The sequence below is a fragment of the Dipodomys merriami genome, unplaced genomic scaffold, assembly GCF_024711535.1.
Source record: "Dipodomys merriami isolate MVZ:Mamm:240054 unplaced genomic scaffold, mDipMer1.0.p SCAF_8, whole genome shotgun sequence".
In the NCBI taxonomy this organism is placed as follows: domain Eukaryota; kingdom Metazoa; phylum Chordata; class Mammalia; order Rodentia; family Heteromyidae; genus Dipodomys; species Dipodomys merriami.
In genome coordinates, this window is record NW_027206401.1 from 9,993,636 (window position 1) to 10,006,360 (window position 12,725).

The following is a 12,725-nucleotide window of genomic DNA, read 5'->3' on the forward strand; positions in this document are numbered from 1 at the left end:
ACAGTTTTTAACAGTCTATTTTAAGCTGATATGCTTTAGCTTTGACTACCTACAAAACTTCTAGACTTTAACTTTTCTTGCTCACACTATTATTGATGTCACGACTTATATCTTTTTATATTGGCCACTAAAAATGACTGTAATTATAGTTATCTTAAATATTTCTGCTTTTCAACTTTTATGTTAGGGTTAAAAGTAATTTATATACCACTGCTTCAGCATTAGAGTGCTCTGAGTTTGACCACACTATTGTTTTTATAAGTGTTTACTTTCTTAGGTTTTCATCATGATTCTTTTTTTATTTGTTTGAACAAGTCCCTTTAGCATTTCTTATAAGGCAGGTGGTAAATTTTCTTAGCTTTGTTTTTCTAGGAGAGTTTTCATCTGTCCATTTTTGAAAGATCACTTAAAAAATTTTCTTGTAAAGATACTGTACAGAAGGGTTACAATTACTGAGTAAGGTAATGAGTACATTTCCTATCGAGCATTGTTACCCCCTCCTTTGTTTTTCCCCTACCATCCCTTCTCTCCCCACCTCCCTGAATGATCACTTTGATGATGATCACATTCTTAATGTTATAAATGCATCCTCCCAGTCTTTTCCTAGTTTGCAAGGACTCTGCTGAGAAATCTGTTCATAAAACTTATAGATGTTGCCTTTCCATAACAAGCATTGTTGCTGCTTCCCACTGCTCCTTTTCAGCTGCTGAAAATTTGATTCTGATGCGTCCTGATGAGGATCTCCACTGCATCTGCTTGGGTCTCTGGGTTACTAGATCTCAGTGTTGGTTTCTTCCCAGACCTGGGAGATTTCAGGTTAGCTTGGTGGTACTGAGGGGCTACAGTGGAACAGAGGGTCAGGCAGATTTCACGCGACCCCAGCATTTTCATACTGGGAAGCTGTTGCGAAAAATTGGGTTACCTTCACCTATGAGTTATGAATAGTGTTACCTTCACCTATGAGTTATGAATAGTGGCTACATTACCTATCTCCAGATCAGATGTCTTGTGTGAGAACATTCTGGAAACTCTTGTGGGTAATTTGGATACAAGAGTGTTTGAGGAAGTGGTTGGAATCAATTATTTCACTCAAGAAGGGCAAGAAGTGACTGAAGGCATGGGCTTTGATGGCAGGCAGAGATCAATGGTCTGCCCTCCAGTATTTTTGCTCTGCAGGACAAGTTGATTAACCTTCCTAATTCAGAATTCTCTCTCTCTGTCTCTCTGTCTCTGTCTCTGAGAGACAGAGAAAGGAGAAAAAGAGAGTGTGGATTTCCTCATAAGAGTCTTCATAAAGCTTGAATTAGATGATAGGAGAAATGCATTGTGCCTGCCACATGCATTCCAAACAGATGATTGATTTTGACAATTATTAAAGATGAACTTAAGAGCAATACACTACTATACGTATAAGCTTGCTAGATGGAGCACATGAGACTCCTTCCACTTGCGGTATGCAGTTCCCTCATGGAGCCGCTGTGTGTGCTATGGCATCCACAGGATCTGTGACACAGTGTATCTTCTTCTGTTTTTATTTTCTTGTTGTTATTGTTGTTGGTCATGGCACCTGAACTATGGGCCTGGGCGCTGTCCCTGAGCTCTTCAGCTCAAGGCTAGCGCTCTACCACTTGAGCCACAGCTCCACTTCTGGCCTTCCCTGCTTATGTGGTGCTGAGGAATGGAACCCAGGGCCTCATGCATGCGAGGCAAGCACTCTACCACTGAGCCAACTTCCCAGCCCCGGTACATCTTCTTGTTGACAAAGGTCTCAGTGTCATTTCAGCCCTGAAGCAACTGAAAGCGACAATGCCCCCCTAGTGATCACTGAGTGACCTGCCAAAGAATCTGACAGCCCCGTGTGCTTGGTGCATAATCCTAGGTACTATGGAGACGGAGATCTGAGGATCATGGCTCAAAGCCAGAAGGGGCAGGAAAATCTGTGAGACTCTTCCAATTCACCACCAAAGAAGCTGGAAGTACAGCTGTGGCTCAAGTGGTCGAATGCTCAGGGACAGTGCCCAGTTCAAGCCCTAGGAACAGTAGCAAAACCAAACTCCTGAAATGTGATTACATAGTTTTACTTTTTTTGTCAGTGGTGGGGCTTGAACTCAGGGCCTAGGCACTGTCCCTGAACTCTTTTGTTCAAGGCTAGCACTCTACCACTTGAGCCACAGCTCCATTTCAGTTTTTCTGGTTAATTAGAGATAAAAGTCTCTTGGACTTTCCTGCCTAGGCTGGCTTTGAACTACAATTCTCAGATCTCAGCTTCCTGAGTAGCTAGGATTACAGGCGAGAGCTACCAGTGCTCATCTTAGTTTTACTTTTTTAGGCTCTGTATTTGTTTTTAAATTTTATTTCCATCTCCAATTTCAGAATGTTGATGTTTAAAATTTTTTTTACATCTTTTATAATGGGACAGGCACTATAAAATATATGTGAAATTCTGCCAGGTGCTGATGGCTCATGCCTGAAATCCTAGCCACTCAAGAGGCTGAGAGCCAGAATATTGGGTCAAAGCCAGCCCAGGCAGCCAAATCTCTCTAGTTAACCAACCAAAAGCCAGGAATGGAATCTGCTCAAGTGTTAGAGTGCCAGCCTTGAGCAAAATCCAAGCAAGAGCACAAAGCCTCAGTCCCAGCACAAAAATATTTCAAAAAAATTAAATGCAGGCAAGATTCTGTCAAATTATTGGATATGTGTTCAGATAAATAATTTAAAATGCATGTAGAGAAAAAAGAAGTTTAGATCAGAAGGTGAGAATAAGAAATATTATCAGTACTGTAAAATACAGAATTCGAAAGTGTGAAAATACAGGATGACATTTTTTTTTTTTTTGTCAGTGTGGGGCTTGAACTCTGGGCCTGGGCGCTATCCCTCAGCTCTTCAGCTCAAGGTGAATGCTCTACCGCTTGAGCCACAGCACCACTTCTGGTTTTCTAGAGGTTTATTGGCGATAAGAGTCTCATGGACTTTCCTGCCCAGGTTGGCTTTGAACCTTGATCTTCAGATCTCAGCCTCCTGAGTAGCTAGGATTACAGGTGTGAGCCACTGGCGCCCAGCCAGGATGATGTTCTTGAACTTGCTTAAGACATAGATAGTAATTTAATGAAAAATAATAAACATTTTAAGTATTGCCTGGGATAAAGTCACATATATTTGGGAGAACTATGTTTTTAAAAAACCCATACTGAATTTTAGTTATCAAGTTCATGAGCATTGATACCTGTTCTCTATGTTCTTTTTGTACTGCAAAATTAAATGCTGTGGTTTGATTTACTGAAGTTCTTGCATTGAAGTACAGTTTCATGTTGAAATGAAAGGTTAATATGGAAGTGGAATTTGGGAAATTTTCAATAGTCTTCTGCTGCACTGGGATTTTCAGAGCTCACAATGGACAAAAAGTTCACAGATGTATTTTCCTTGAAAAATCAGGAGTTGCCCACTTTTTAATGAAGTGATTTTTTATGTGCGCCAAGTTCACGCAGCCCTAACTTGAAGCTCTTCTATGACATCTGTGCTGACTAGAAATACAATTCATTGATGTCAGAGGCCCTCATAGTATTTTACTTTGAGTATTTATGTGGGATTTAGTAGGGAAAAAACCTTAGGTGTTGGAATAGCAGTTTGTCCCAGCAAATATGGCTTTCATATCATTCACATTCCTGTTGACATTCATCTCATGACTGTAGTCTTCTTCACCTGTCAATGTATTTCTTGTCAGTGTGCTCAGTTGTTTGTTTCTGAATTCATGTAATCTGGGCTGTGTTGTAATTTTTTCTGATTTCCCTCTTCTCTCTGGTCTTCCAGGGAGAAAACCCATCTTTTCAGTTTGCATTCATAGCAGGCCCAACCAACATGACCAGCACACAGTAGGGGCACAGGGAAATTCATTAAGCAATCCATTTGCAGATCTGCTAGGTTTCAATAAAACACGAAGTAAGTTCTAATAACTCTACTTGTTATTCCATAACTCTCCAGACACCATTGTGCCTTGTAAGCCTCATTCTTGAGCTAACTCTGGTTTTGATTAGCACATAGGATTCTTGTATATTTATGAGGTGATGTTTTGAGGCTTCACATCAAATAAGGTTAAGGATAATGACCACAGGCATTGTCTTTCATAGCTTCCCTATAAAGAGTGCCTTACATATCCATTGTCCTAGCTATTTTGAGATGTGCAAATGCACTATTAACTTACTGTGAGGTGGAACTTCAGAACTTCTTCCTAATTGGAGCTTAGGGCCCATCGGCCCAACATGAACCTGGGCTGAGTTTCTCTGCAGGACTGACTGGAAAGATCAACAAGAACTCCACTCATCTGGAGACTGGTCCAGCTCTTCATGTGGACTCTCATCCTCCAAAATAAACTCGTTTCCTTGTATGGTAGCTCTTCAGACAGTGTTCCAGACAAATAAAACAGAAGCTGCCGGGTCTCTTGAAGCCTCACGTCAGATGACAGAAAGTCATTTCTGCTGCATTATTAATCAAAGCAGGCACACGATGAGATCAGATTTAAAGGAAGGGGAAATCAATGCTACCCCTTGTTGGAAGGAAGGGCAAAGTCATATTGCATGGGTGGGGTCATCCTGGGACAGTGGATTTTGTGGCCATAAATTACAGTCTATCCTCTAATCCCCTCTCAGGAGAGCAAGAATCTCCTCCAGCTTTGCACTGGGCATCCAGCTCCAAGTTCTGGATTGTGCAATCTGCTACTGGTTTAGGTATAGATGAGGCCCCTGGGTGATTAGTCTAGATCTATATACCTGTTAATGTGAAAGGAAGATATGTTTTCCATGTATCCTACATGCAATAGTGAGACAGGACAGTGCATGTAATGGAAAAAAATAGCAAAGATGATGCAAAGTCTTCCTGAAATCCCATGAGCTAATGTTCAGCTCCTTGAAACCATTCATTGTCTCTTTAAAAATGTTTATTTTGATAGTACTGGGGTTTGGACCCAAGATATCATACTTGCCAAGCTGGTGCTCAACTACTTGAGCCATGCCTCTAGTCCTATTTTTGTTGGTTATTTTAAAGATAATATCTCTCTTGCCAACTGACGGTGCACCTAAGCCAGAATCCACCTTCTTTAGGCTTCCCATCCAGACTAGAATAGCAGGCTGGGTAGGCTTATCCAGATTCCCACCATGCCGGTGGAATCTCATGGATGTTTCTGCCTAGGATTGCGATCCTCCCAATTTCAGTCTCCCTCAATAGTTTGAGATGACAGGAAGGGGTCTCATGAACTTTTCTGTTGTGACCAGCCTCAAGCTATGATCCTCCCATTCCCAGCCTCTCAAGTAACTAGGATTATAGCACGATCCCTTGGCACCTACCTGGTCCTTGTCTTCTTGATATGAAATGTCTTGTAGGCTGCAAGGTTTAGTTTTATTAATCTACTTCCTAGCCACACAGATTCACAAAATTACTACAAATGAGGCAAACCATGTTTCTTTGGGTCTAGCTTATTTTACTTTAATGTAATTCTTTCCAGGTTTTTTTTCATTTCCTTATAAATGGAGCAATACCATTCTTTCTGATGGAAACATAGAATTCTATTGTGTATATATATCACATTTTCTTGACCCATTGGTCCACTGAGGGGCATCTGGGTTGATTCCATATCTTGGCTATAGTAAACAATGCTGCAATGAATATGGTCATGCTTGTAGATTTAGCATGCTTGGTTTGTGGTTATTTGGATAAATGCCCAGGAGGGAGATTGCTATGTCATAGGGAAGTTCTATGTTTAGTCTTTTCAGGAACCTCCACACTGCTTTCCAGAGTGGTTGAATAAGTTTACATTCCCACCTACAGCCCCTCCAGCATCTATTATTGCTAGATTTGTTGATAATGGCTATTCTAATTGGGGTGAGGTGGTATCTCAATGTTGTTTTGATTTGCATTTCTTTTATGGATAGAGATGTTGAACATCTCTTCATGTGTCTATTGGCCATCCTTGTTTATTCTTCTGAGAAGTCTCTCTAAGTCTTTAACTCATTTACTAATTGGGTTGCTGTTTCTTTGAGAATTTGCTTTTGAGGGGTTTAATTTTTGAGCTCTAAGTATATTTTAGATATGAGGCCCTTCTCTGATGCATAGCTACTAAAGATCTTCTCCCATTCTATGGGCTTTCTAGTTATCTTGCTAGCTATGTCCTTTGCCATGCAGAAACTCTTCAGTTTGATGCAATTTCATTTATACAGCCTTTCTTTGATTTGTTGTGATTCTCCATCTTTACTGAGGAAGTTTTGACCTATGCCAAGGAGCCTTAGTGTTTCCCCTATCCCTTCCTGCAGTATTTTCATTTTCTGGCCTTACATTGAGGTCTTTGATCCATTTGGAATTGATTCTGGTGCAGGGTGATATATCAGGATCTAGCTTCAGCTTTCTGCACATGTATAGCCAGTTCTGCCAGCTCCATTTGTTGATGATGCCGTCTTTGTTTCATCCTGTTGTTTTTGGCTCCCCTATCAGGTATCAGGTGGCTATAGGTCTGTGGGTTCATTTCTTGGCCTTCGATTCTATTCCACTGGTCCTCAGGTGCATTCTTGTGCTAGGATCAAGCTGTTTGTTTTAAATTATTACCATGGCTTTGTAATCAAGTTTAAAGTTAGGTTTTAATGTTCCTCTAGCACTGTTCTTCCTGCTAAGGACTGTTTTTGCTACTTGGGATCTTCTATTGTTATGGAGTACTTTCTTTGAACCCCAAATCTAACGTTTGAAATAAACTTTCACCCTCTTCCCAGCTGTTGGTCCTTCAAGGCCTGAAGGAGAATCTTGCACTCCAGCCAGTGAAGCTGGAGTAATTTAGATCACAGATGTGGCTCCTACCACCTTAGTTTTATTCTGTCAGCAGAAATAAGTCACTCGTTCTTCCCACCCTCTGCCTATAACCCAAGTGTGAGCTCCAGGGGCGAGGCGGGGTGGGGGGCAGTCAGCATAGGATGTGTTCAGCCCAGCTCACTCCTGGGTTATATTCCTGTAATCTTTCATGGGTACACCTCTGACTTACTGCAGCACTGAGTGATGCTCTACTGCACATAGGTCATTGTTTGTCTTAACTCTACCTCTCTTGTTTTCATGCCAAAAATTCTATTCTGTTCATCTCTTTGTCGCCACTTATACCTAGCACAAACCTTAGCAATTAGTCTCAACCCACTTAAAAAAAAAAAACAGATTTGCTGAGGGTAATTGATGAATAAACTTTTCATAAGCATAGGGCTTGCCTATTGCAAAAAGTATTCACCGATAGTTTCCAGAGGGCTACTCCAATTGCTTATATATTTGGTGTTATATCAAGCCTTTAAAACAATACTTTATCGAATGAATTCGAAGATGAAATGCATTTGTGATTACTTCTAGAGTTGTACAACTGACTTTTTGGGACATGCCTTTAAATGCTATGTCATCTAACCAAATCGTGTGTTTTCACTGCAGATGAGCAAGAGGTTGTACAGAAACGCACATTCACAAAATGGATCAACTCCCATCTGGCCAAGGTAAGAAAACCATGTAGAGCTGCAGGCTTGCGAGGTCCGAGTGAATAAACCACTGAGCACACCATGCAGGGAAGGCCTCCGCCCTCATCACCCGTCCTGATCAGTGGTAACGGCAATCCCACCGGTTGGCTTAGTAGCTTCATAGGTGCTTTTCAGGTAGTTCATATTATACAAAACATCACCATGAAAGTCCTTGAGCATACACTGGCCATGTGCTTGTGGATTTTTCTGCTTAAGAAAAATTTCTAGAAATACAGTATTGTCAATAGCTATGTACAATTGTGATTTTTATATGCCAAGGGCTTATTGTCAAGGTGACTTCTGTTTAAATATTTCTTTAAATTGTTCCACATGTCCGAGTGATGGATGGTGGCTACAGATATTGAAAGTCACCTTTCCCCTTTCCCCCTTGTTCTGTGGCCTCATTCCTGCTTTGGTTTGTTCTGCAGTCTCTCGTTTCTGTTGGTATTTCTGAACACATGTATTAAAGGGAGCCTGTCTCTCAGCTCCCAGAATGCCACCAGGGGCCCACACCCCTCTCTCAAGGCCATCCCCTCCTTCTGCTGTAGAACTCAGCCACCCAGAGCTTCTCCAGGTCCTGTAGCAGACAGGGCAATGCTCAGAATGTTTTCAGTTATTTGTGCTACTTTGTGCCTCACCTTTCCATGAGCATCAGGAAGCTGCAAACATCGTTACGTTTTCAAGTTCTCTTGTAACTACTAAGAACTTGTGTACAGTGCTAAGCACTCTCCAAGCATGCTTAATCAAAACTAGCAGAGTCTTAGCTTTTCTTGTTTCACTTGAATAGCTTAGACATCACCTGATGAAAAAAAAAAGTAGAATAGTTCAGTATTATTTAATGATGATGAAATGATCAGCACAGGTTATATCATGATCTATGGCTTGCACACCTGGCAGTGGGTTCTACTGAGAGTCAAGTCCACACAAGAGGCTAAAATCCATGTGTTTCTCCTACACTATTTATTCAGGCATGAACAATGCCATTTAAAAGGCTCAGAAACGGGCCAATATCTTGCATGCACAGGTGATACATTATACCCTCGATGTAAGAGCCATTTTGTCCCCCCCCATACTTACAATTTTCCTTTCTTGAGTCACCTTGAAAACTGAAGGCCGAAGCAAAAGAATAACACCTATGGTCATTACTTTGAGCTTATCTATGCCAGCATTATAGATCACTATCGTATTTCTCCAAACATAGCCCCAAACCACACATTCATTGGAAGATATGACTCCTATTTGGAAAACATTCTGAAGATCAGATCTGACACCATAGTGTGCTGGGGCAGTTGGGAATTTATTGTGCTGATGTCAACATCTCTGTCTGCCCCAGCAGTTGGACCAGACATAATTACTGTCTACCTCTTCCTCTCTTCCCCAAACTCTGTCCATCAGTGTCCACACTGAGTTTCTGTTTCTGCTGTATGCCTTCACCATTCTTCCAACCACTTCTCTCCCATGCCAGTATCACCTCCGTCTACCCCTTGCCCATCTCCAGGTCCAGACCCTTCTGTGTCTCTACTTCAAGTCTCCTTTCCCCTGTCTATCTCCATTTCCATCTCCATTATATCCATAACCTTCTCCACATGCAGAGCCTAAACTTCTCAGCCCCACCGAGGTTTTATTTATGTATGCTGTCAAATTAAAATGGAGGCACCCTTCCCTCTCCATGACAGTGTGCTTGCTTATGTGACAGTTCTGAAGTGATAGCAGCTGCTACAGAAACAAGGTCAGTTCCAAGTATGACCTAGCTTCTGGATCAGGCATTGTATGACTTCTTGCTGCCTTCGTGAGTGGGCCTGCTCGCCAAAGCCATTCTGGGGTGCTAGACCATGATTGGATGATTGCTCCCTTCACCTGAACACTACTTGGCTATAACAACGCAGAGATGATCGCTCTCTTTTTCTCTCTCACAGACACATACACACACACAGTGACACACACACACAGACACACACATCATTGATCAATCTCTGTGGAAGTGTATTCCCAGGATCCTAATAAGTTTCTTGTGAATATAGCTTCTGAAAACACTAACCTATGGCTTCTGATAATCAGCAATACATAGAAATCTCTCCAGACAACATGTTTCCAGTTATAGAACAGGCCCAAAGCCATAGTGTAAACATTTTCTCCTATGGAAAATAATGAAGAAACATGACTTCTTTCAATTCTGAGTGATAGTCTTTCAGGAGTTTCAAAAGCTTGCAATGTCTTCTGGAGTCTCTTGAAGTCAGGTTTCCCACTGGTCTGGCTTATTCAATCATTGGGCAGATGGTTTATCCTATCACTGAGAAGTCTTCTGCCCCAAAGATTGGGCTTGCACTGCTGTTGGTGTTTTATAGAGCTGGTGTCATGTGATTGCAGGTGAGATTGAGTCTGGTTTGATATTTCTCTATGCATTGCTTATTCTCTTTTGTCTACTTTGTCAGTGAATTCTGTCTAGTTTGCCAATGTGTTAGTCACTTTAGGCTGCTGAACAAGATAACAGAGTCTAGGTAGGTAAAATGACAAACATTATTTATATCTGGCAGTTCTGGGAGATAGAATGTACTTAGTTTGTTTTTTCTTTTGTACTGATACTGAGGCTTGAACTCAGGGCTAAGCACAGTCTCACTTCATGTTTTTGTTCCAAGTTAGTGCTCTACCACTTGAGCCACAGTTCCACTTCTGGCATTTTGCTGGTTAATTGGAAGTAAGAGTCTCATGGACTTCTCTGCCTTGGTGATTTCAAACCATAATCCTCAGATCTCAACCTCCTGAGTAGCTAGGATTACAGGAGTAAGCCACTGGTGCCCATCTGCATATCTGTCTGTTGGATGTGAAAAAACAAGAGTGTTCAGTCTACAGCAGACTCTAAATTGAGTCCAAAATCTGACTTGAAGCAAATGAGAATTTCTGCTACATTTCTAATGTGGGGTTAGGAGCTCTGTTCTATGAGGTCGGTGGTCATGAGTTTGTTATTTTCCTAGCTGATGCTTGCTTGTATGGTTGACCCTGTTATTCTAGCTTTGTGCTTTAGGATTTTCAAAAAATAATCTGATTATCAAACAATTTCAATAAAATAGAATGTTATTGAGTTGAATTTAATTCCTTGCTTATGTGTGCCCTGCTTCCTTCAATTTTCTGTTGATTCGTTATTTTCTATCTTTTTTTTTTTTTAAACACATCTCAACAAAATTTTTTTTCTTGTCTGGTCATCTAGATTTCAGGTTTAAATACTCCATGATGGGCCAAGTCCTTTTATCAACCAAGAACAAGAGAAGAGAAAAAAGTTGAGTTAACAGGAGAGTGGGCTAGAGTTTAGCACTTCTGGAAGACAACTTGTAAATGTTTTATCCAGTTTTGGTTGTCTGAGCAGCTAGAGTCATGAGAATCATTGCAGGCTGAAATGAGAACAATACATTTTGAATTCCTCCTAATATCTTGCCTTTTAAATATTTTAAGCAATCTAAAAATATTAAAAATTCAAAGGATCATTTAGAAGCTTCTGAGTTTGAAAAGAAAACATCAGTTTTCTCAAACTCTATTTTTACAAGTTGACTCTTTCAAGACAAACTTTAATAATTGGTAGTGTCAGGTTTAAGGCCTGAGATATTGAGTTGAGAAGCAAAAACTCTGGTCTCTGTGGCCTGTCTAAGGCCATTCAGTTTTGGGTTCATAGGGGTGATGTTCAGATATGCTTTAAAAAAAAGTGAACTGAGCCAGGTGCTGGTGGCTCACACTGGTAACCCTAGCTATGCAGAAGGTTGGGATCTGAGCATCACAGTTCAAAGCCATCCCAAGCAGACACATCGGACAGACCTTTACCTCCAATTATCTATCAAAATGCAAGCAGTAGAGATATGGCCCAAGTGGAAGAGCACCAGGCTTGAGTGAAAAATCAAAAGCATGCACCAAGTGCACACATGTACAAAGTGAATTGGGAGAGTTGTTTCTTCTTAAAGGAAATTTTCATTTGTTTTCCTGCTTTTCTAAGTTGTAAATTCATAAACTGTTTACTTAAAATTAACTTGTTTACTGATGCTAGTCCATGTTGATAACAATTCTTTACAAATATTTTGACAGCAGTTATGAAGAGATAAAGTGCCACAAATGTTTTTTTTTTGAAAAATACACTTTTCTTAAATTCAATACCTCATAAAAATAGGGAAGAAACCTGAAGACTTTCTGTGGGAGTTCTATGACATTTTTAGTACAAGGACATAAATTATTCAAATTTGTAGTTATAATTAGCTATTCATTTTCTGATATTTCCTTTGTTTTTGAATCCAAGTCTTAATGCTTCTGCAATTATGAAAAGCACTGAAATCTAAAAAAAAATGCCAAAGAATTGTAATAGACATTAACAAAAGTTAGTGAGTGGTTGTTACTTAATCGGTCTGATCTCTCCTTTCTTTCTGTTATTAAAAAGAATCTTGTCTGATGGTACTCGGTGAGCTCTATTATTCTATAGTATTCCAATGTTGGTTGGAACGGTGGCTTTTAAGAGGCAGATTCCTGATTCCATTCTAACTTGTCAACACTCCTTGCTGCCATTGGCCAACGGCAATGCCTTCACATCTTGTACGAAATCCTCACAATGAATAAGTATTATGCTTACAAACTGTGAACCTAAAAGGCATAAGTCTGAGATAATTAAGCAAGTGGTAAAGCCAGATTTCAATTTCAATCTCAGACTGAAATTCAGTTTTCAAATCCAGAAGTCAGTCCCAGGGATCCCAAACTCGGGTACTGCTGTCTGCCAGGGCTTCTATATCAAAATACTGCAGACTCTATAAGGATTAAACAACACTTATTCCCTGCATTACTAGAGACTGGAAAGTCCAAGGCCATGGTGCTAGAAAGTTCATTTCTTGGTGAGGGCCATCTTCATGCCTCAGAAGAGAGAGAGAGAGAGAGCTGTGGGCATCCCTCTTTGTCTTCACTTTGCAGAGAGAAGGCACTCTGCTCTCTCTTCTTCATGCTGTAAAGATGTTAGTAATACTGATCACGTGGTCCTTTCCCTCCTGTTCTTATCTAAACTTTATCATTTCCCAAAGGAAATTCACTCCAGTGAATTTGGTGGGAAGCACACACATTTAGTCCACCACGGGCACTGACCATTGTGTCTATACTCATACTTTTTATTTCATTATGCATTCACCAAATACTTTGTAACCTCTGATTATGTGCTAGGGATTATGGATACATTGGTGAAGA

At 40.6% G+C, this 12,725-nt stretch overlaps 1 protein-coding gene across 14 annotated transcripts in view; it reads left to right on the forward strand.

The window, feature by feature from the left end:
* The window catches only part of Syne1 (spectrin repeat containing nuclear envelope protein 1), a 406,378-nt gene that overhangs the window by 49,511 nt on the left and 344,142 nt on the right, over nt 1-12,725 (forward strand). For all 14 annotated transcript variants that reach the window (XM_070010443.1, XM_070010444.1, XM_070010431.1 and 11 more), the window contains one exon: nt 7,441-7,502. In XM_070010443.1, coding sequence (XP_069866544.1) covers nt 7,441-7,502 — 62 coding nt within the window. The remainder of the gene's footprint in view (nt 1-7,440; nt 7,503-12,725) is intronic.